General features: G+C 41.5%; 1 protein-coding gene across 3 annotated transcripts in view; it reads left to right on the top strand.

Moving 5' to 3' along the window:
• Window positions 1–1,985: 1,985 nt before the first annotated feature.
• Window positions 1,986–24,369, top strand: part of celf3b (cugbp, Elav-like family member 3b) — a 57,726-nt gene continuing 35,342 nt past the window's right edge. Inside the window, exons 1-3 of one of the 3 annotated variants that reach the window (XM_048152556.1) lie at window positions 1,986–2,311; window positions 3,193–3,464; window positions 13,765–13,847. In XM_048152556.1, the coding sequence (XP_048008513.1) occupies window positions 3,320–3,464; window positions 13,765–13,847 (228 nt within the window). In that variant the 5' untranslated portion in view covers window positions 1,986–2,311; window positions 3,193–3,319. The remainder of the gene's footprint in view (window positions 2,312–3,192; window positions 3,465–13,764; window positions 13,848–24,369) is intronic. The other 2 variants (XM_048152555.1, XM_048152554.1) reach the window with 2 other exon arrangements.

Below are 24,369 nucleotides of genomic sequence, written 5' to 3'. Positions count from 1 at the left end.
ATTATAAGGTGTTTGAACACAGATGTGTGTCCACAGTGTGTGTAAACAACCAGCCTATAATGGTAAAAATCCACCCACTCCATTTTTGTAATCCCCATAAATCATAAACAGTCTCTCCAAACACACAGTTCCAGATTTCCCCCTACTCTTATGTAAGAGAAACGTCCAGTTTCATTCTAAAAGTTGTAACTTCTTCCTGAGTCTCTCCATCAGTGTCAGACTCAATGTAAGGCTGAACACCGTTATTGACAATCCTCGTTTTGGCTGCGTGAGATTCTCCAGCTTTGTTGTTGTTGAGCAACCGAAGCCTGAGCTGTTAAAGCCCCGCCCTCTTCTGGGGGAGCAGCAGCTCATTTGCATTTAAAGGGACACACACAAAAACGGCAAGTTTTTGCACACACCCAAATAGGGGCAAATTTGACAAGCTATAATAAATGATAACTCTGGGGACATCCAAAGACTTATATTACTTATATTATTTATTAGACTTATATGACTTATATTATTTTGTGAAAAGGGGCATAGTAGGTCCCCTATAATTTAATAAATAAGTAGAAGCAAGCAAAACTAAAAATGTGAGAGGAGTTTCTTGTTTAATAATTTTGAATTATTTTCTCTATAAGTGAGTTGTATAAAATGTTTTTTTTTTTTTTTTTTTTTCAGACATACACATAAAGGTCTGTACATTTTTATATAGAACAACAATTTAAAAAATAAAAAGCAAACTGGAACACAAAAACACTTTCTTATATACACTTATATATAAATTAAAAAATTCGTATCAATATTTTTGACATTCTATTCCAGTTATTTCTAAAAGTGGTAGGCTACATTGCTATTCCTATTATGGTGGAGCCGTTGCTAACACGTTACATCTGCACTAATTTCAGAAGCACCCTCAGTGATTTGATTCTGGAACCGGGTCTGTAGCCTAATAAGCCAAGAGTTACATTTTCAGTTGTGTGTTTAACCGGGATTTTTTTTTTTCTTTTTTTTTTTTTTTTTTGCAAGGGCTTCAAACGCTGCTCATTTATTTAGATAGCCCGAACTGTTTTATAAATGCTGATCTAACATTAAATTCTAATATGATATGCTGTGTGCATTAGTTAATGACGCGTGATGTTCCAGTAATGACAGCAGTTGTAAAGCGCGCGCGCGAAGCATTCAGCACCACGGTCAGAGCTCAAGGCTAGAACAATAGGAGGTTCAGGGACTGTCAACCAATAGCATAATCTCATCAAAAACAGAAGCTAATATTTACACCAAAACCAGAGTGCACGTGTTTGGGGGCTTGAGTTTTCCCATGATTTCACCACGAAATCAAAATTGATGATTTTTTAAGGAATATTGCAGTGTTTATTAGGATTTTTTTTTTTGTTTTTTGTTTTTTTTAAATACATGTGCCCTCATAATCTTTAATCAAAATAATTTCTCCTTCTTGCAGCGACATCTCTGATGACATATTTACTGGCGCGAGTGCGGGGCAACCTGTCAGTCACATGAGATCCACCGATAGCAAACCATAACCATCCAATCAACGGACAAAATCAAGTCCTGCCCTACAGTTTTTCTTGTTCAAGAAGCCATTTCACTCGGATATATGTCACAGTAGGGAAGAAAATGATCTGTTTCATGCCAACTTTGGGATCTGTAAAGTATGTATTCTTTAATGTTTAGCTTACTATATGTTACATAAATTTCAAGCAATGTTTTAGTAACCCCCAAAACTACAAGTCAATCATAATGTAGGCAGGCTACTAAATTGGCTTTGGCCCACAAAAATGCATCATCCCTGCACCACTTTATAGGTGAGAGCTGGAGGGAGAGAAAAGTGCACACTAAAATTGCTATTTAATTGAGAAATTAACGCTATTTATGCTAGTCTTTGTCTTAAACAATATCTTTGTTTATTTTTTTTAATGTGATACTCTATTTTTGTTAACAGAAGTGTAAGTTGCAGATGATCCCTGCCTGCAACATCAAGAGCGTGTCAACAGCTCGTGAGAGGGAGACACCGGCATATACGTCACATCTTAATTAGAGATGTGGAAACAAGAACAAACACATAGTAAACCGCGCTGGTGAGACACAAGAAATAATAACACATGTGTTTTGGAAGAATCTTTCAAGTGCGTAATACATAATACATATATTAACAATAGCACATACTGACCGAAACTGATTTTACAAGAGAGAAAGAGAGACAGAGAATGAAATAGTGTGTGAGTGACAGCGAGCGTGGATCTCCGAAGACACAAAACGACGCGCGCGGGGATTTACAGCGGTTTTCATAATAAAGCCATCCCTCAAGGTGAGCTGTTTTCAGTCTTTATTAGTGTGTGTTTTCCTCTTGTGTAAATGCCGACCGTTACCGGTTAACGGAGACGGACAAAGAGCTTCAGAGCCTCCGTTGCCTAAACAAAGGGCGCTCGTGCACACTATATCTGTTTAGTGCTGTTGTAGCCTATCTGTAGCAATTAAAGTGCAGATGATCTGCCATCATTCTGGGAATGGTAGCTGTCTTTGTTTTATTGAATACGTTAAGATTCCATAATTGCTTTAGTGGCTGTATAATTACAGTAATTATTGCCAAGCGAAAGAGCTTTTGTTTTATTGTTATTGTTCAGCATTTAGAACCGTTCGAACGCATAATTTGTGCTTTTTGGTTCATTTGTTTATGAAATACTCGGTTGACTGACGATTTCAATGCTTCTGTTTTAGCTATACAGTATATAAAGCATTATAGGCTAAGTAATGAATTAAGATACTGTATGTTGCCTGGTAACCCAAATTTGGCTTTATTTATCATATATCAAATATATGATTTAAAATGACTGAATCAACCTGACTACATTAGGTCACAGTCTTTTTTAAGGGTCATATTTGTGGGGTAAAAATTGTAGATATTATATTTTTTCAATCAGTATTGGTAACTCTTTACAATAAGGTAAACATAAACTAACAATAAACCTTACTGCATTTATTATTCTTTGTCAATGTTGATTTTTACATATCCATTTTAACATTAAATACAGATAACAATGTAGTGCATTTATAAATAAGCTTTAATAAATACATTAATGAAAAAAAATGTTTTTGTAAATTCATTATATAATAATGTAGCTAAAGTGATGCTTAAACTGAGGATCCATTCATCCATTCATTGTGTTTTGTCACACCCCGCCTCCACAGGCATCCACACCTCCATCCTCTCTCTCTCTCTCTCTCTCTCTCTCTCTCACTCACGCTCACTCTCTGCACGTTCATCTCGCGTCCTGACCCAGGCAGTGCCTCTGACTTTCTCTGCATCATCGACCCAATGAAGGAGCCCGACGCCATCAAACTCTTCATCGGGCAGATCCCACGCAATCTGGAGGAAAAGGACCTGAAGCCCATCTTTGAGCAGTTCGGCAAGATCTACGAGCTGACTGTGATCAAGGACAAGTACACGGGCATGCATAAAGGTAAGGAGATGGGGACGAGTTTCACGCTTCAGCACTGTGTGGAGGGGACGGGGGCTGAACGTTTCCCAGTCACGACTCACACGTGTAGTGTGTATTTAAATAAACAGTGTTATTTAACCCTCTCTTTACAGTAGTGTTCATGTGCACGCTCATTTAACTCATTCTGAAGTGTTTGTAATGAAATCATCACCTGCAAACGGGACATGAGAGGGCAACAAACAGGGTATTTTCTTGTACAATATACATGTCTGTGTGTCAGTGATTTGTCTGTGTTTTTGTCATGGGCTGGTGTGGTGGTAGGGGACAGCAGCAGCACACGCCTGCAGGAGCTTCAAGCGTGACAGTGCACAGCACAGCTTGAGTTCTGTGTTACTATAAAAAGGGACATTATACCAGGAAAGCTCTCTCACCATCTCTCTGTTGTCATCTTTTTGAACTTCTTTTTTTTGTTTTCTGTGCCTTGCGGTTGAATATTAGGTTTCCACTCTGCTGTGTAACTCTGGGTGTTTGCTTACACTCGTGTCTTACAGGGTTGAATGAACCCTGTTTGGGGGCTTGACCGGGATTTAATCGTGGATTTCTCAGTGGTTTAAGTCACTGAGGTGATAAACAAAGAGAGATTTTAAAGGAATAGTCTGTCATCATTTACTCACCCTCAAACCTGCATTTTTTTCTCCTTGGAACACAGAAGGTGATTTTTTTCCACTCCTTTTCATATTAGGACCAGTAAAGCTGCAGTATGACAGAAAGTGGTCATCGTTCATGACTCATGCACTATAGTCCTGATGTCATCCGGTGATTTAAGTAGTTAGTCATTGAAAATCTTTGCCTCCGCTGTAGCTCACATGTGGTGGCATTAGATGTGTTGCAATAAGTTTGATGTACTGTAAGTGACATTTGGTCTAAAAACTATGGAAGATTGTTTCCGCCACGGAACAGTTTAAAAAATAATTGTGACTTTTTATCTAACAATTCTGACTTTTTTTCTTACAATTGTGAGTTTACATCAAGCAGTTCTGACTTTTTTTTTCTCAGAATTGCGAGATAATTATGAGTTATAATGTCAGAATTGAGAGTTATGAAGTCAGAATTGTGATATAAACTCGCAATTCTGACTTTATATCAATCAGTTCTGACCTTATAATTCACAATGACTCTATATCAAGCAATTCTGACTTTATATCTCACAATTCTCGCAATTCTGACTTTATAACTCGCAATTGTGACTCTATATCACGCAATTCTCACTTTATATCTTGCAATTCTGACTTTATAGCTCGCAGTTGTGACTATATCAAGCAATTGTAACTTTATAACTCGCAATTGTGACTTTATATCTCACAATTCTGACTATAACTCACAATTGTGACTATCAAGCAATTCTGACTTTTAACTCACAATTGTGACTATATCAAGCAATTCTGACTTTATATCTCACAATTCTCGCAATTCTGACTTTATAACTTGCAATTGTGACTCTATATCACGCAATTCTGACTTTATATCTTGCAATTCTGACTTCATAACTCGCAATTCTGACTATATCAAGCAATTCTGACTTTATATCTCACAATTCTCGCAATTCTGACTTTATAACGTCTCGGTTACAAAGGTAACCCTCGTTCCCTGAAGGAGGGAACGGAGACGTACGTCGGACAGACCGACGAATAGGAATCCCTACCAAAGCGCCACAGGAGCTGCCCCCTTCCAGCGCTCTGTAGTAAGCCACCTGAACCCCCTTACCTGAGGATGGTGGGACAGGGCTAACACAGAGAGAGTCGATCACTGCTGTTCCCCAAAACCCATTCAGTGAGACTATTGGATAACGCTGGGAAAGCGTACCCTTTCGCTGGGAAAGGAACGCTGCGGAAGCCACATCCTTCCCCGAAGGAGTTATGTGGAGTGAGTACATATGGACTAACCCTGTAGGGCTGTGCTACATATGGAAGAGCTGGGGTGACTCCAACCCGATGAAGGGTAGGTTCTCCCAGAGGGAAAGACACGGGCTTCGTTTAGGAGCAACCGTGGAACCAACCATATGGGATCCCCGTAGGGTCACACATATGGAACCCAGCCTAAACCCGGTTCTCAAGGATACAACGGAGTATAGGCCTGGCGCCAGACGCTCCGCCACGTCGGCTGCCGAAGGGATATCGGAGGACTCGACAGGGTCTGCGTTGTAGGGACTCTCTGGAGAAAAGAAGCGCATGTAGCGCAGCAAGCCGACACTAAGCCGGGGCCTCTCCATGCCTCTGACCTGTGGTGAGAACACGGGAGGAGACTGGCTCGACACGAAGGCTATAGTATCTAGCGAACGTGTAGGTGTCGCCCAGCCCGCAGCTCTACAAATGTCTGTCAGCGAGGCGCCACGAGCCAGCGCCCAGGAGGATGCGACACCTCTCGTGGAGTGAGCATGCAACCTGAGCGGGCAGGGCACGCCCTGAGCTTGGTAAGCCAGGGCGATGGCATCCACTATCCAGTGGGCCATCCTCTGCTTGGAGACAGCCTTTCCCTTCTGCTGGCCTCCATAACAGACAAAGAGCTGGTCTGAGGTCCTGAGGCTTTGGGTTCTGTCTATGTACTGTCGCAAAGCGCGAACTGGACAGAGCAAAGCCAGGGCTGGGTCTGCCTCTTCCGAGGGCAGCGCTTGCAGGCTCACCACCTGGTCCCTGAAGGGAGTGGTAGGAACCTTGGGCACATAGCCAGGCCGGGGTCTTAGTACCACATGGCTATCACCCGGCCTGAGCTCCAGGCACGATATGTCGACCGAAAATGACTGCAGGTCCCCTACCCTCTTGATGGAGGCCAATGCAACCAGCAGCAAAGTCTTCATAGACAGAATCTTTAAGTCTGCCGATTGCAAAGGCTCAAAGGGAGCAATCTGAAGTGCTCTTAGCACCAGAGTGAGGTCCCAAGAGGGTATGGAGGGGGGACGAGGAGGATTTAACCGTCTCGCCCCCCTAAGGAACCTGACGACCAGGTCGTGCTGACCAACAGATTTGCCATCTATGTGGTCGTGGTAAGCGGAGATAGCAGCAGTATGGACTTTGAGGGTGGAGGGGGACAGCCTACGCTCCAACCCTTGCTGCAAGAAGGAAAGCACGACTCCGATCGAGCATCCTCGGGGGTCTTCTCGGCGAGAAGAGCACCACTCGACGAACAGGTTCCACTTCGAGGCGTAAGCACGTCTCGTAGACAGTGCAAGTGCCGAAGTGATGGTGTTAAGTACCTCAGGGGTTAAGTCACCTAGAACCTCCGCGTCCCGTCCAGGGACCAGACATGGAGTTTCCAGAGGTCTGGATGCGGGTGCCAAAGAGTGCCCCGTCTCTGAGAAGAAGGTCCTTCCTCAGAGGAATGGGCCAGGGAGGGCTGTCGCAAGGAGTGAAAGTTCTGGGAACCAGGTCTGGTCGGGCCAATAGGGCGCAACTAAGAGGACCTGCTCCTCGTCCTCCCTGACTTTGCACAGGGTCTGTGCAAGTAGGCTCACTGGGGGAAACGCATATTTGCGAAGGCCCCGGGGCCAGCTGAGTGCCAGTGCGTCTGTCCCGAGTGTTCCCTCGGACGGGGTAAAACAACTGGCAGTGGGAGGTTTCCGGTGAGGCAAACAGGTCTACCTGAGCCTCTCCAAACTCTCTCCAGATCAGCTGGACCACCTGGGGGTGGAGTCGCCACTCTCCTGGCAGCTCAGCTCGTGATAGCTCGTCGGCCACATGGCTGAGCACACCAGGGACAAGAATGGCATGAAGCGACCTCAGACGCTTCTGACTCCAGAGGAGGAGATGGCGGGCGAGTTGCGACATGCGACGGGAGCGTAGACCACCTTGATGGTTGATGTACGCAACGGTCGCAGTGTTGTCCGTACGGACCAGTACATGCTTGCCCCGTAGCGGCCCTTTGAGGCGGCTCAGAGCAAGACGTACTGCTAGCAACTCGAGGCAATTGATGTGCCAATGCAGATGGGGTCCCGTCCAAACCCCTGACACTGCATGCCCGTTGTACGTGGCACCCCAGCCGGTGGCAGGAGCATCTGTGAATACCACAGCATGCCGGGACACTTGTTCTAGGGGCACTCCTGCCCGGAGAACAAAGGGTCCGCCCACGGACTGAAGGCTTGGCGGCACTCCTGAGTGATTAGCACCCGGAACGTGCCGCGTTGCCACGCCCATCTCGGGACTCGGCCGTGAAGCCAGTGTTGAAGCAGTCTCATATGAAGCAGACCAAGCGGGGTTACTGCCGCCGCGGCCGCCATATGCCCCAGGAGCCTCTGAAAGAATTTCAGTGGGACCGCTGTCCTGCCATTGAACGTATTCAGGCAGTTCAACACCGACTGAGCACGTTCCTCTGTGAGGCGTGCTATCTGTTCGACCGAATCCAGCTCCATACCGAGAAAAGAGATCCTCTGCACAGGGGAGAGTTTGCTCTTTTCCCAGTTGACCTGAAGACCCAACTGGCTGAGGTGTCTGAGCACCAAACCCTTGTGTTCGCACAACTAACCCCGGGACTGTGCTAGAATGAGCCAGTCGAGGTAGTTGAGAATGCGAACACCCTGTTCTCTCATGGGAACAAGGGCTCCCCCTACGACTTTCGTAAAGACGCAGGGAGACAGGGCCAGCCCGAAGGGTAGGACTCTGTACTGATATGCTCGACCTTCGAACGCAAAGCGCAGGAATGGCCTGTGTTGCGGAAGAAACGAGACATGGAAGTACGCGTCCTTCAGGTCGATCGCTGCAAACCAATCTCGGGGACGGATGCACTCAAAAATGCGCTTCTGCGTCAGCATTTTGAACGGTAGCTTGTACAGGCTCCGATTCAAAACTCGCAGGTCCAAGATCGGTCATAACCCACTGCTCTTTTTGGGTACAATGAAGTAGGGACTGTAGAACCCTGACCTCATATCGGCTGGAGGGGCCGGCTCCATCGCGTCCTCCGCCAGTAGGACTGCGATCTCCGCACGCAAGACAGGGGCAACGACATCTTTCACTGTAGTGAAGAGGACGTCCCTGAACTTGGGGGGATGCCGGGCGAACTGAATCGCATAGCCGAGCCTGATGGTCCGAATGAGCCAGCGAGACGGACTGGGGAGCGCTAACCGGGCTCGCAGAGACCGTACAAGTGGGACCAAAGAGACCACCGGCGTACCCGCAGCGGGGCAGCGAGGTGGAACACAGGGACGCGGCTCGGGGGGCTCTCTTTGTGAGGCGGCCCGAAGCGGCATCACAGTGTGCTAGGCAACTACTTACCTGGTTCCACAGATGGACAGAGGGAGCAGTCGAGGCTTTGGCTACCCGCTGCTCGCTGCTGTCCGCTGGCGACAGAAGAGGGGGATGAGAGTGGTGAGGTTTTTCTCCTCCCACTGCTCTCCAAACCCTCTTCAGACCTGGAAATGGAGGAACTGCTCTTTTAATTTTGGGTACCACTGCCTCTTGGGTCAGTGGCGGAACAGAAACAAACCCAATAAAAGGATTTACCACCCGGCCCTCCTCCAGGGGTGGAAGAGCAGCCCCACCCATCTCTGGGTCGCCCGTCTCAGGGGTGATTCTCACCAACCACTTAACAGCTGCAGAGACGGGAGGCGTCATCTCCCCGCAATGGACACAGCAGAGCCTGCTGGGCCAGAGTTTCTTGCAGGGGACGACACCCTTGGCGACGAGCAGACCGAGGGGCGGCCCAAGAGGAACTCAATGGTTTATCATGGGAAGCTCCCTGATCCGCTACTAACTGAGGAGAACCGCTGGGCTCAGTCCTCGACAGTGTCACCGAAAAGGCCACCTCGTAAGATGGGAGCATTGAGAAAGCATTTAGCTTGACAACCTCTCGCACCTCACAAGGTAAGCCAGGGGGCACTTCTGGACCACTGAGGTGGACATCGTCTGGCTGAGGGCCTGCGCCGTGACTTTGATCACGGTTAGTCAACAAGCGCAGCTCAACCCCAGCACAGAACTACCCTCATGCAAAAAGAGTGCCTTGGCCTCACATGCAGGGTGGGTGTGGTCTGTGTACAGCCACCCCAACCAAGAGGGTAGTGAGAGAGGAAAAACTTATGCAGATTTTGGCATTCCATATTTATGGCACCAACATACCCCCATACTGCCAAGTTTTCCATGCACATCTGGAAGACCCAGGAAAGCATGGCTGTAAACTCCGAATCTGAGTCAGCATAAGCACACACCATTACAGTGGGCAGCGTCACCCTCATTTCCAGAGCATAACAGCACTCTCTCCGATGCTGCAATCGACGTCTGTCCCTCAGCTGGAGCTCTGAATGAAATGCTAGGTTCCCCTATGAGAAGGACCAGCAATCCAATCCAGAAACTGCACAGCTTGCAATGCGCTACAGAGGGAGGGGCCCTAGGGGGTTGGTTCCCCGAAGGAACCCCTCAACCTCATGTCACCCAAGCCATATCAGCAAAGTAGACCTCTTCTGGTGCACCAGAGAGGGCGCTACAATGGAGATTATGCAAGGGAACCGCGCATCTAGAGCGCCGAGCAAGCGCTGGGTTGCCGTGACAACCCGCGCTGCAGCCCGGCAGCTCGACGGCACACGACACGCAGAGGAGCGAGAGGTTTGCTCTCGCTGATCTCCACGGTCTTCCCAGAGTGTCGGGCAGACCCGCGGCTGTGCTTTTACACACAAGCGGCAGCTGGCCAACAACAGAGGGAACTCAAGCTTCCCGGAGAAAGAAGAGTCACGACCGGCGTGTCGACGTGATCATGTTCTCATATGAAAACATGAAACACCCACGAACATCATTTCAACACGCGCCCAGACATGTGAAACAGTGATCGTGGCCGTCAGTGAGGACAGGAACGACCGCATCCAGAAACACAAGTAGGATGTCATCTTTAAAAAGACGCGAATCTACTTGTGTAAGCTCTTTCAGGGACTTTACTCTTTTAAAAGTGCTGAAGCACGCAGGGGAACGGCCGCCGCAACACAGACAGGGATTATGTGCAGCCTGTCGTGTGCTCTCTCTATCTCTTTGAAGGCGCTCACTCTTACCAGCCGTAAAAACGGCTTTTCAGCGCTCAAAAGCGCACCGTACCGGCCGTGAGAACAGCCTTCCGACGCTGTCAAAACAGCTATTTGCTCAAAAACGGCAACGAAACAACAACAGAAAAAGAGAGGACTTCAACCCCGCTGCTGTGCTGTTCGCCTGCACTCGGAAAAAAAAAGAGAAGTTCAACCAAAAAGCTTGACTCGTCCTCTAGCAGACACTCGCTTGCAGAGAACAGGAACAAACACCGTTCGGCTCCGAAGCGAAAAGCTGAAGATGCAACGCACCTGCTGCTCATTATATACCCGCGCTGCGAGGCGAGCAGCTGATGCATATGATTGCATGCCAATGTGCATTGGCTCGTTTTAGTTACACTCGAAGTAGATTGGCCTCTCTAGCGAGATTCCTATTCGTCGGTCTGTCCGACGTACGTCGAACGTGACCGACTGAATGGGAACTCGCAATTGTGACTTTATATCTCACAATTCTGACTATAACTCACAATTCTGACTATATCTCGCAATTCTGACTTTATAACTCACAATTGTGACTATCAACCAATTCTGACTTTATAACTTGCAATTCTAACTTTATAACTCATAATCGTGACTATATCAAGCAATTCTGACTTTATATCTCACAATTCTCGCAATTCTGACTTTATAACTTGCAATTGTGACTCTATCACGCAATTCTGACTTTATATCTTGCAATTCTGACTTTATAACTCGCAATTGTGACTATATCAAGCAATTGTGACTTTATAACATGCAATTGTGACTTTATATCTTGCAATTCTGACTTTATAATTCACAATTGTGACTTTATAATTCACAATTGTGACTTTATATTTCTCACAATTCTGACTTTATAACTCACAATTGTGACTATATCAAGCAATTCTGACTTTATAACCTGTAATTGTGACTTTATAACTCGCAATTGTGACTTTATATTTCTCACAATTCTGACTTTATAACTCACAATTGTGACTATATCAAGAAATTCTGACTTTATAACTCACAATTCTGGCTTTATGGGCCCTATCATATACCTGGCATAATACAGCAGTTATCATTTTCACGTCCTGTGCCACGTTGTTTAAATAGCAAATGCATTTGCACCCATTTGTGAGCGCATGGGCCTGCTGGTCTGAAAACGAGGTGTGTTCAGGCTCATTGTTGGCATGTTGCTATTTTGAGGCAACTGCCATGGTGCAAGCGCAACTGACTTTTAAAGGGAATGGGAGATGAAACTCTGATTGGTTTATTGCATGTTACAGCCACAACACACCCATGGCTCATTAAGAGAATAGGGACAACCCTTTCAGACCATGCACCGAGCACGCCAACCATTTTTCCCATCGTTAAACTAACTAAAGTGGATTCAGACATGCCCTAAGTGCACTTGCGCCATGTGCTTTAGACCATGAGCTTAGATCAGGGGTGGCAAATTCCGGTTCTGGAGAGCTTCAGTCACACAGAGTTCAGATCCAACCCTGAAAAAAAACTCACCTGCCTGTAGCTTCCTAGTAATCCTTCAGACCTTGATTAGCTTGTTTAGGTGTGTTTGATTAGGGTTGAAGGAAATTTCTGCTGGACCGACGTTTGCCACCCCTGGCTTAGATCATTAAAATAGGGTCCTATATCTTGCAATTCTGATTTTATCACTTGCAATTGGAAGTTTATATCTCACAATTGTGACTATAACCCACAATTGCAACTTTATGTCATTTAATTTTGACTTTATAACCTGCAATTGCAAGTTTATATCACGCAATTCAGAATTATGTGATGTAAATTCTCATTTGCAAGAAAAAAAGTCAGAATTGTGAAATAAAAACACACAATTACATTTTTATTCTTTTATTCAGTGGTGGAAACAAGCTTCCATAAAAACATAAAAATAAAATAAAATAAAAAAAGTATTCATATGACTTTTGGTACATTTTTTGAATAATGATTTTAAAGGGTTAGTTCTTTGTGTGTGTTTTTTTACAAAAACAAACAAACAAACAAACAAACAGATAAACACACAACTGCAAATGTAACTCTTAGATTCTTTCCTCATTGCATCATTCCAAACCTGTATGACATTCTTTCTTCTGTGAAACATAAAATAAGATATTCTGAAGAATGTTGGTAACTAAACAGTTTTGGTGATCATTGACTTCCACTGATAAAAAAACTCAAAATATCTTCTTTTATACTCCAGAGAAATGTCATACAGTTTTCAGTCTGTTCTTCAGACATCATATGACTTAAACATGAAATATAGCGCATAAGTAATATAGACTACTTATATGGTGACTATGGTGACTCCATTCACTTTCATTATATAGAAAAGAGTAGCTGAGGAATTCTTTCAAATTTCTCCTTTTGTGTCCTATGGAAAATGCAGTCACAGACGGCTTACGTATAACACATTTATAAAAAACACAAACTAATAAAAAAAGAACAAAATTACTAAAAACAAACAAAAATTAATAATAACAAACCCTATAGTATATCAAAATAACACACACATGTTGGGTTTCCATGTTTTATGGGTATATTCCATAGACATAATGAATTTTATATTGTACAAACTGGTTCAATCCCCTAACCCTAAACCTATAACAAAAAACTTTCTGCATTTTTACATTTTCAAAAACATCCCTTAAAGTAGTATGATTTACAAGCTGTTGACCAAAAAATGTCCCCACAAAGACAATGATTTTGGATATTAGCATCTATGTAGGGGCATTTTGTCCTCATAATGTAGGGTTTACCTGAATCTCACACACACACACACACACACACACACACACACACAGAGAGAGAGAGAGATAGTTCTATAGAGGTGTTTGTTGCGCTGCTCACTACCTACTACTCTTCTCTTGCGTTTTCAATCAGAGAAATGGAGGCATAAGCTGCTGCAGCCTGATTTCTTTGTAGTTGTGAGTGTGAGCGTGAGCGTGAGTGTGTGTGTGTGTGTGTGCGGGAGTTCAGTGTAAGCTATCCCAGAAGGCTCACTGGGAAAATGTAATGAGTGTGAAATTACATTTCTGTCACTCCTCATGTGTAATGATGCTGAATATTTATGATTCTATAAAAAGCACAGAATAAAATAAAAAGTCGATATGAAACTGAATTTCAATTTAAAATATGGGTCATACTTGTAATAAATTGATATCATTAATAATATATTAATATGATTGATAACAACAACAATTTTGCGTGAATGAAAATGTCTATATTAATTTTAAAAAATCATTGCAAATGTAAGCTGTCAATAAATACTAACAGGCTGTCTTTCTGTCTTAGGATGTGCCTTTCTGACATACTGTGCACGGGAATCAGCCGTTAAAGCACAAAGTGCTCTTCATGAACAGAAAACCCTGCCAGGGGTGAGTCCTTTCTCTCTCTCTCTGTGTGTGTGTGTGTATGTGTTTGTGTAGAGGGCACGACAGGGGTCTTACGATGTTTTATCCCCTTTCATGTTCTGCCATCTCTGAGTATGTGTGTGTATGTGTGTGTGTGTCCTGTACACACAGCAAGACTCGTCTCATCTCAGAGAGTGTGTGTGCCATCTGGATTATGACGAGCTGTATGTAGCCATGGAGATTATTTGGATTATTCCCCACACCTTTTCAAGCTGCAGACTCTCAGAAATATGGCATTAAAATGTAAACATGGTGCAGAGCAGAGCCCGAGGGTGGCTGTTTGTCACAGAACGGGATTGGAGAGTGATCACAATGGGATGTAGGGTTGGTGGGGTGCAGATGCAGTAATTAATCCTATTACCAGCGTGACACCAGGCTGACCTTTCGTTGAAGATCACTCCGACAATCTTCTCTCTGTCCCGCTTTCTGCCTCCTTCTGCTGTCAATCCTTCCCTCTGACAGTCTTTGGATGGATAATTATACCCTTCCTTCTTTTTCTTTCATCTCTTCTTCTGTTCTAATCTTTCTCAAACTTCTTCACTGTCCCCCTATTCTTTTTTGCTCTTTTCCTTTTGAATTTTCATATTTTTGTCTTCATATCTGTCCTATTATGCACGCCAAATCCAAATATATGTGATATTAAATAATATATGTGATACTGTCCTAAAGTTTATCAGATCATATCAGAATATTGAAATATAGGCTATCCCTGCCGTATTTCTGGCTGGGGGTGACAGATGGTCCTTTCTGTGCATCAGTGAAGCACAAACACTGGTTTAATTTCAGGAGAGAAAGAAAACAAGACAATGGGCAATAACTGAGGGCAGCCAAAGACAGACGCAGCTTTTCCTTTCATCTATGCTTTTTCCTGTCCCTCCCTTTTGTCTCTGTCCCTTCATTCCCCTCTATCTTCTGTGTAAATTTCGAAGAGTCATATTAGAGAGGAGTGTGTTTGTGTTTATGTGTGTCATGGCCTCGCTCTCCTCTGGGAAGTGCTATTAAGAGCGGCTCAGTCTGTAATGCTTCTGTGGTGTAACTCAGAGAATATATGAGTGTGTGTGTTTCTCCACAACAGGACATTTGCGGTGTGTTTAGTAGTTCACTTTGGTCAGCAGTACTGATGATAATCTCTCTGGGTGCAGTTCTGGGTGTACATCGCAGGTGCATTACATGGTCTTTGTGTACATTTTAGGAGTTCAGTTCACACCATGAACAATATCTATAAAGATAACTATACTAGTATCCACATCAACATACAATAACTATAACAATAACTATGACGATGACTAAATGAATGTCCACACCAATGTACAATAACTATAACTATGACTATAACTATAACAGCAACTATAATGATAGCTAATGGTAAGTACTGTATATTACCATCCACACCAACAGATAATAACTTAGTGTTGTCAAAAGTACCGACCGCGATACCAAGCCGGTGCTGACATTTTAAAAATGTGACGCTTTGAGCGCTGTTGAGCTGATTCGTAAACACCTCTGATTGGCCACTGTGTTCACGCGCTCAACAGATATGGCTACAATGATCAACGTGCGGGAGCGTTTGAGAGCACATGGAAGTGTTTCAATTGGAAAGCACTCTGAAAGTGGGAGCATTTGAAAGCAGGCGTCTATAAATATACCTGTAATAATGATAACTATAATGATAACTATAAAGATAACTATAACTATATTAGTGTCCGCACCAACAAATGATAACATTGTTTATTGTAAGCGTGACATACAGGTATGTCTTCTGCAACTTACAATGTTCGATCTCTTTAAAGCTGAATAGATTCTGATTGGCTGTTTTTTATCATTAATCAGCTTGAAAAATCGTTTTGAAAAATATCATTCCTCAGTGCCATTATCGTTATGGCTATGGTGTGGACTTCGCTGTTCTCATAGAATTAAAGTCATTATAAACTTATGTATACTTAAAAATGTATATATAACTAACTTTTAAACTTATGATTTAAAACCGCTTATAAATTATAATAAATAGTTTTTTGAAAATATAAAAATGCAGAAAGTTCCCTTTCACTGCGTCATTGTCTTGACGCTATGGGAATGCATCCAGGCGTGACCGGTGTCTGAAGCATGTGTACAACACGCATCTTGATTGGCTGACGGATGGCTGTGATGGAGATGTGAGCGGGGGTATCGCTAAAACCAGGCAACCGCTCTCTCTACCGCCTGTATAGCGCATCTGTAATATAGCGCTTATATCCCAGTAATAAAGATATTGAGTATCTTTATTCTTTCCCAGGGTACAGAGCTGAAGAATGAGAATTATTTTGGGCAGATCACATACCATCCTAAATTCTCATTCTGTCTCCCTTACCATTTATTGCCGTGTAAGTAGTATGTTACACTCCCCTGTGACGGGTTGCTTTAATGGCCTCTTCTTAGTGAGCACAAGGCTGGTAAGCTATGGATAGATTGAAAATGAAACATCCTCTTGTATGCTGTATCACAATTTAAGCTGGACGTGCTAAGAGATTCTTGCTCCTCTGTAAAGTTGCTCCCTAAGTGAAAGCGAAAATAAGAGCTGGACGAATGAGAATAATTTGGGCAGGCACTCCTGCTCCCATTCTCTCATTTTGTCCCCCTCCCTGGTTGTTTTTAGGATTTTAAGCAGGGTTATGCTACCCTATGTTATGGTTGCTTTCTGTAACAAGTTGGCACGGTTCTACTTGTAATATAGTGAGCTCCAAAGAGTTTATACTCCGAATTCCTCTGCTGTTAATCTATGACTAAGCATATTACCGGGACATAGTGGTGAATATGTTGGTGGATTTCACTAGACAGCTCTGCTCCTGAGCTCCAGGCAGGTGCCTGTCCTGCTCTCGGGACTTGGGCTACCTGTGGTGGTTTCCCTGCTAAAATACGGGTGAGGTAAGTATTGGAGCATAGAGCTCTGGGGTTTTTCCCTAGCACCTGTTGTCACTGTTTTTTTAGGGAATGTGGACATTGTATAACCACATAGGATGTATCTAGTGGTGTTGATGCTCAATTCTGGGCTTGGCCTAGCTCACATAACATAGTTCACAGCCTAGTTGTAGCAGTAGTTGATATTAGAGCTGCACGATTCTAGATAAAATGAGAATCACAATTTTTTTGGTTTCAAATAGAGATCACGATTCTCCCACAATTCTGAATTTAAAACTAAACAAAATAGCATATAATTTACTAGAGGTTCTGACAAAAAATTAATTGCTAACCTCTAATTTCTGAAAAAAAATGTTTGTTTAATTTTAATGAATTATTTTTAAAAAAATGGTTTTGAATTAATACTTGTTTCATTACTGGATGAATCAGTGTTTTTGAACAAATCTCTTAAATGAATGATTCAATGACAAAATCTTTTTTTAACAGTCACTTGTCACCACCTAGTGGCATAAGATGTAATTGAAATAACCATTATTTGAAGCACCAAATCAGTTTCAAAAGGTGGTTTGCTCTATTTTGATCGCTACATCAGACATCAGTGTTTATATCCTAACTTTAAACTTTTATCTCAGTACTTCTGTGATAATTTGAACATTTGTAACACAGTTAACTACTGTGTGGTTCAAAACTACTCTCTTTGGCTCAGCTCAGCAGAACGAACACAGATTTGAATGTTCTGGTATGATTTTGTCAAAGGTTTAAAAGAGGCAGGCAAACCGTTGTCATTAATAAAATAAGATCACGTGGGTGGCTGAATTGACATTGCTATCTCTTTTCGATTAATCATGTAGCTCTAGTTGATATTAACATTATCGTCAAAACCATGACACAGCGTTGAGTTCCCTTCTCAGGGAACCAGGGTTACATACGTAACCTAACACATTTTCTATGATGGGTATGTTTAGGGGTAGGTTTCGGGTTAGGGGCAAGAATTTACAGTTTGTTCAGTATAAAAATCATTATGTCTATGGAAATACCCAATAAAACATGGAAACCCAACGTATGTGTGTGTGTGTGTGTGTGTGTGTGTGTATGTGTGCGCGTGCTTAATGACCACTAATTACATTTAGACTAATGTGTTTGTGATTTATGTCCTTACTACTACACACACACCCAAAGTCTAATTAGCAAGTGATATATGCCTTCATAAAAACATAAACATGCTCCACCATACACACACACACAAACTAACACACAAACTAACACACATACACACACACACATTGGGTTTTCATGTTTTATGGGGACTTTCATAGACATAATGATTTTTATACTGTACAAGCTGTATATTCTTCCACCTTGGTGGGGACATTTTGCCCCTATAACGTAGGGTAATTCCCAAACCACACACACACACTGCCTATAGAAAACAACTTGCAGACAGTATTCAATCCTCAAATTAGTTAGATTCTTGGCAGACACTTTCTTCCTAAAATGACTAAGGCGGTGTCTCTTAGAGTGGAGAGATGAGGAGGCTCATATCACTGCTCACAGTGACTGTGCTGGGACATACACAGTCTGATAATGGACTGTAATGGATTGTGGGTAGCGAGGGGGTGGGGCAGAGGCTGTGCTGTAACAGTACACAAAAACTGTGACATGAATTCAAAGGCAGCAGCTGCTGGCAGTTAATGTCCAGAGCAAAGCCAAAAGGATTTCTAGAGGTCAGGAGGCACGCATACTGAGTTTGGGATGGGTTGTGTAGTGAATTCTGATTGAGCAATAACATTTTTATCTAGTAAAGTAGTACAAACTAGAGCTTGGAATAAAAAGACAGATAACTAGCCTTTCAGTTTAACCTGTTAATTTTGTGTAGTTAATTCTTTAAAAACATGAGAAAAAATGAACACATTTAATCATGCTCCCTGACCCATATACATTTTGTAATAAGGAGAAATTGAAGCTAGAAGTACCACATTCATGTTTTTGAGAGTCTGTAGTGAGTGCAGCCCATCTGCTACTACAAGCCTCGCCAAACCACTTATTGCACAAGAGACAAGACCTAATAGAATGAACTTTTATTTAACAAAGACAAATTAAATTGACATTAAAGACAATTATATTGATACAAAATATTTCTGTTTCAAATAAATGGCCAATAGTGGTAAGCACGCACAAAAACTAAGACTATACAAGAACACAGTTTTGTTATTATCTAAACACTCAGGAGAACATAGGAGAAATGCTACCACAAACTGATTACAAACGAGAACAGTCAAGGGGCTGAACATAAAAGGGAATATAAATACAAGACGATCATAATGAGAGACAGGTGCAAATCATACAAAACCATAAGAACAAATTAAGACAATAATCAGTAAGCAAGGAACCTAACTTAAACAGTTCAGGGAAACAGGAACTAAAGGAAACAAAAAAGAATATCAAAATAAGAGTCCATAACCATGACAAATATATTCACATAGAAAGCAATTCTTTTAAAGAGGACATAACGTGACAATCTTACTTTTTCCGTTTCTAAGTGCTATAATCGGGTCCCCGGTGCATCTACCAACTCAGTAAGTTTGTTTTGGTAAGCCTTTCTCTGCAAGCATATGAAAAAACGAGCCTTTCAGATTAGGGGTGTCGCAATATACCGGTATTGACGATAATCGTGATATTCAAAGCATGAAATATCGATATCGTGTTAATTTAGGGTGTGACGATATACCGGTATTGATGATAACCACAATATTTAAAATGAGTAGGACGCTTATGATATCATGACATGTAAATACTCCAGCGCCAGTACCTGGCTGAGCTCTCAGGTGGCAGTATTGCACCTTAACGCTGACACCTGTCAAACAAGAAGAAGACGCAGCGCGCGCAGCTATTCCGAGCGGGAGAGTGAGAGGCTCTGTCTACACCCGAAAAAAGTAAATAAGTAGTATGAGAGCATGAGAGTTTTTCGGCTCCTTAGCTCAGCGTGATGTAGCTATGCCTGCAGTTATATGCCCTCAAAATTCAAGATACCTGGGCATTTTTTGCCCCGATAGTGACAGTCATTATATTATGTTATAAGATGTAGTTATATTACAATATCACACAAGCAAAAGTGCCGTTTTCCCCAAATCAGCACAAATGCAATATTCCTTCAACTTATTGTTAAATGAACAATGTGAGTTACATTTTAGACACAGTATTGTTAATATTGTTTTTTTCCCCTTTATTTCACCAATGAAAATTTCAAAATGATGAACAGCAGAACAGCCCCCATGCAACAGAAATGTTTTTGTTATCTGCGTTTAGAACGAATGAATCCGAGCTTCGTTCCTGAATGAATCAGTCATTTGAACAAATCGGTTGACTCACTCATTAAGACAGTAACTGGCTGCCACCTACTGGCAGTTTAGTTTAGTTTCACATTTAAGGTACATTTTAATTAAAAACTTAAAATTAGAAAAATTTATTTAAATATATAATATTGAATTAAATTTATGTAGACAAATTGTAAATGCTGTGTAAATATATTAATGCCACTTCTCATTCTGTGTCACCTCTGTATTACAAAGATGGATTTTGTTGATAATGATTTAATTTGACTGGTAACAGCTATAATGTATAGGCTACTATGCTAGAATTCATTTTTATTTCTTCAGGTCTTAAAAAGCCTTAAATTTGACTTTAAAAATGTGCAGCAACCCTGAAAGAGAAAAACGAAATAAAGTAAAAATTATTTAGACTGATAAATTGATATTTTTTGGCCACAATAACCGTGGTGTGAAAAATCTAATATCATGACAGCCCTGTCTCAGATTATAATATTACCGCCCCTTAATCTGCACATTTCCACACATGACACTGCCATTTTGTTTTTGCAAGTGAAAACAGTGTACCAGTTCTAAGGCCATGGCAAAAGTTCAAGCAAAGCATGCTAACTGCTCTGTCGTTGGCTGCACAGACGAGCACAGAACACTATTTAGAGTCTCGTTAGCTTGGATAGCCTACAAGTTGACCCTGAACCATTCAGAAACGTCCAATTTCATTCTAAAAGTTGTAACTTCTTCCTGAGTCTCTCCATCAGTGTCAACTCCGGTTTGAACAATGTAAGTCTGAACACCGTTACTGACAATCCTCATTTTGGCTGCGTGAGATTCTCCAGCTTTGTTGTTGTTGAGCAACAGAAGCTCAAGCTGTTAAAGCTCAAACCTATTTTGGAAAGCAGGCAGGGAGCTGCAGTTAATTTGCATTTAAAGAGACACACAAAAATGATGTGTTTTTGCTCACACCCAAATGAGCAAATTTGACAAGCTATAACAAATGATCTGTGGGGTATTTTGAGCTGAAACTTCACATTCTGGGGACATCAGAGACTTATAATACATCTTGTAAAAATGGGCACAATATGTCCCCTTTAAATTATAATAATATTTCACAATATTACTGTTTTTATTGTATTTTGATCAAATAAATGCAGCTTGGTGAGCAGAAGAGACTTTTTTTACATTAAAAAAATCTTAACATCCCCAACATTTTGAATAGTAGTACATACATACACATTTGCTAAAAGTATACATTTGAAACCCTCCATGAAAATCCAAAGTTAAATTGCAGTCAGATTGATTTTTAGATTATTATTTTTTTTCTTAATTGATAATCTATTTTTCTCTCTTCTCTGGTCATCATCTAAAGGATAAAGGGATTGAGGCATGAAGGAGAATGAAGAGATGAATAGGGCCAAGCTGTGGGAGGATGAGAAACGAGGGATCAGAAATAAACCTTAGTCTTAATGAGAGAGATACAGCTGTCAATCTACAAGGTTAAACTGGTGTGACCCACAGAGCAAAGTTCTTTCAGAGGAGCTACACAACTGCTTTGATGGGCTTTTTCTGTATCCCTTTTTGTCAGCTTCTGAACAACAGCAGCTCTTTTAGGAGTGTGTTTCTGAATGTGCAGTGATTCTAATACATAAACCTTGTCATGAACAGTGTCGGGGGTAATGCATTACAATTAACTTGAGTTACGTAATCAGATTACTTTTTCAAGTAACTAGTAATGCGTTACTTTTTCAATTCACAGCAAAATATCTAAGTTACTTTTTCAAATAATTAACGCAAGTTACTTTTCACATTTATTGACTGACAGCTCTCCTGCCACGATGTGGAGAGAAATAAAGTGCAGAGGTGTTGTGTGCGCTGTGTACACATGATGGTTATTGTAGTTCTAATCTAGATTAAATGTGAACATGCATTTACTCTTCTGACTTGCACAGAAACATTCAGTAGTCCTCAAAATGAATAAAAACAGTGAAATGCAATCTCAGAATGTTATGCAAACCTGTAATAATTATCTATATTAAATTACACAAATATACTTTATGGATTTAATCTCATTTGATTAACCATTGTCTTTGCTGCTGACCTTCAATGATTTAATTCACCTATACTAATAAGCAAAAATTACTTTAGAGTAGATTTAGAAATAAAAGTGTTGAACTTCCTTCTGTATCCTATTCTTCTTTAATCCAGAATGGCAGCACAGCTGAAAGGTTTATTTGAGCTGCGCCCTCTACTGTACAGGAGTAAATATGCATTTCCTTCAGCCTGAGGCTTATTAATTTCACTTTTAGTGTGAAAGGGCCTGAACATTTGCCAAAAATAGAACTGTTTTTGTTGTTATTAAAAAAAACAAGCAAGCAAGCCCAGCCCAGGTGAGAAAAAGTAACGCAAAAGTAATGTATAAACAAATAACTAACACAATTAGTTACTTTTTTAGGACTCAATATTGTAATGCATTACTTTTAAAAGCAACTTTCCCCATCACTGGTCATGAAGCCTAGATATGCTATCAGAGGGAAATTATTAGTGCTGCTTACTGAGACTCATAAAGTGTCAAATCACAAGGCTGGTTGAGGAAAGTTGTGCTGTTAAGTTTCGTACTTATACCATACACTTAATATATACAGTAAAACTGCAGTACAACATACCTCAAAGAATACCATATACTGTACTACTGAAATGGTAGTGTTAATTTTTTTATTGTTTTGTTCTAAATAGGCATTTTAACTCTTTCGAGTGTTGCAAATCTATACAGTAGGAATGGTTTGGACAGCTTCCTGTAGAGATGATGGGAATATTTGTATGACAGGCAGACACACACTCACAAGCTAATAGAGAAACCATCGGGAGGGGGGAGATCATTGCTAAGATACGGTTGACTAGGAGATGGCAGGTTGCTAGGTAACATGGATGATGCAATAAGTGACTAATATGGAATGGAAATGTTTGGGAGAAAAACGTTTGTGTTGCAAATATCTGATGAGTGTGTGTGTGTGTGTGTGTGTGTGTGTTTTCTTGTATACGTGGTTTATGAGGACACAAATGTGTATAATGACATGGGTATTACAACATAAACATGGCTTATGAGGACACTTCCTGTGCCCTCGTAAACCAAATGGCTTAAAAAACAGTGTTTTTTTTTTCTTTCTTTTTCTTTTTCTTTTTTTTTTTTTTTTTTGAAAAGCACACAAACTCCCCCACAGTGAGATGGTTTGGTCCGATGACTTCATGTTGGCTGGGCATGGAGGGTAAAATGCAATTTGTTTGAATAATCCTTGGATTTAATGCTCCATAATCCATGAAAAATCCTTTCAGAATTACTGCAGGGGTTGAGATTTACAGAGTGTGTGCATCTTGCTGTGTGTGTTTTGTAAACTGTACAGGAGGTGTGAGAGAGTGAGTACGCATGAGTGAGAGAGTGTATAAAAATCTATTTATGTGTTAGTGAGAGAGACTTAATATAAACCCTACAGATGTGTTTAAATGAAACCCCCATCTAGCAGGATTATGATGAGGTGCTGACAGTTTCCGTGCCTGAGGATTCTGCTGCCTGTATGTGTAGATATGCTTTATTTAATAAGTCTGTAATAGGAATATGACTCAAAGGAATATTTAACCTAGTATTTTGGAAGCTTTTTTCAGTAAATCATTTTTTGCCCCCTCAAGGATATTTCAACCATACAGCGAAGAGTAACCCCTCGACCAATCCATCTTTCTAAGGCAAGGGGAAAGTGTTAGTGTTAGTCATGTGATCAAACTGTTAAAGTATTAAAGTTCAGAGCAGCTTTACTAAGTGATCAAACCAGTGTTATTTTAGTATCATTGATACAAAATTGTAAATTGATACTATTATAGATTTTGTTAATGTTTTGAATTATTTTTTATGTTTCCATTTAAATTTTAGTTAAAGATTTAAGAAATTTATTATGTTTTTGTTATTTTTATTCATTTTGCTTTAAATATGTCTATATAATTTTATTAAAGGGGACCTATTATGCAAATTTCACTTTTGCATGGTGTTTGGCTATAAATGTGTGTTGGCAGTGTGTGTACACAACCACCCTATAGCGATAAAAATCCAACCACTGCTTTTTTTTAATCCCCATAAATCATAAGCAGTGTCTCAGAACAAGCCGTTTCCAGATCCCTGGCAGTGTGACGTCACTTTAGCCACAGACCCCACCCACGAATGTTGACAGACGCTGACGTTTGAACATAGAACCGCCCTGAGTGAGTTCACAGCGAGTTTACACAGT

This window comes from Megalobrama amblycephala, linkage group LG13, assembly GCF_018812025.1.
Source record: "Megalobrama amblycephala isolate DHTTF-2021 linkage group LG13, ASM1881202v1, whole genome shotgun sequence".
In the NCBI taxonomy this organism is placed as follows: Eukaryota; Metazoa; Chordata; class Actinopteri; order Cypriniformes; family Xenocyprididae; genus Megalobrama; species Megalobrama amblycephala.
This window is presented reverse-complemented; position numbering and strand designations above follow the sequence as displayed.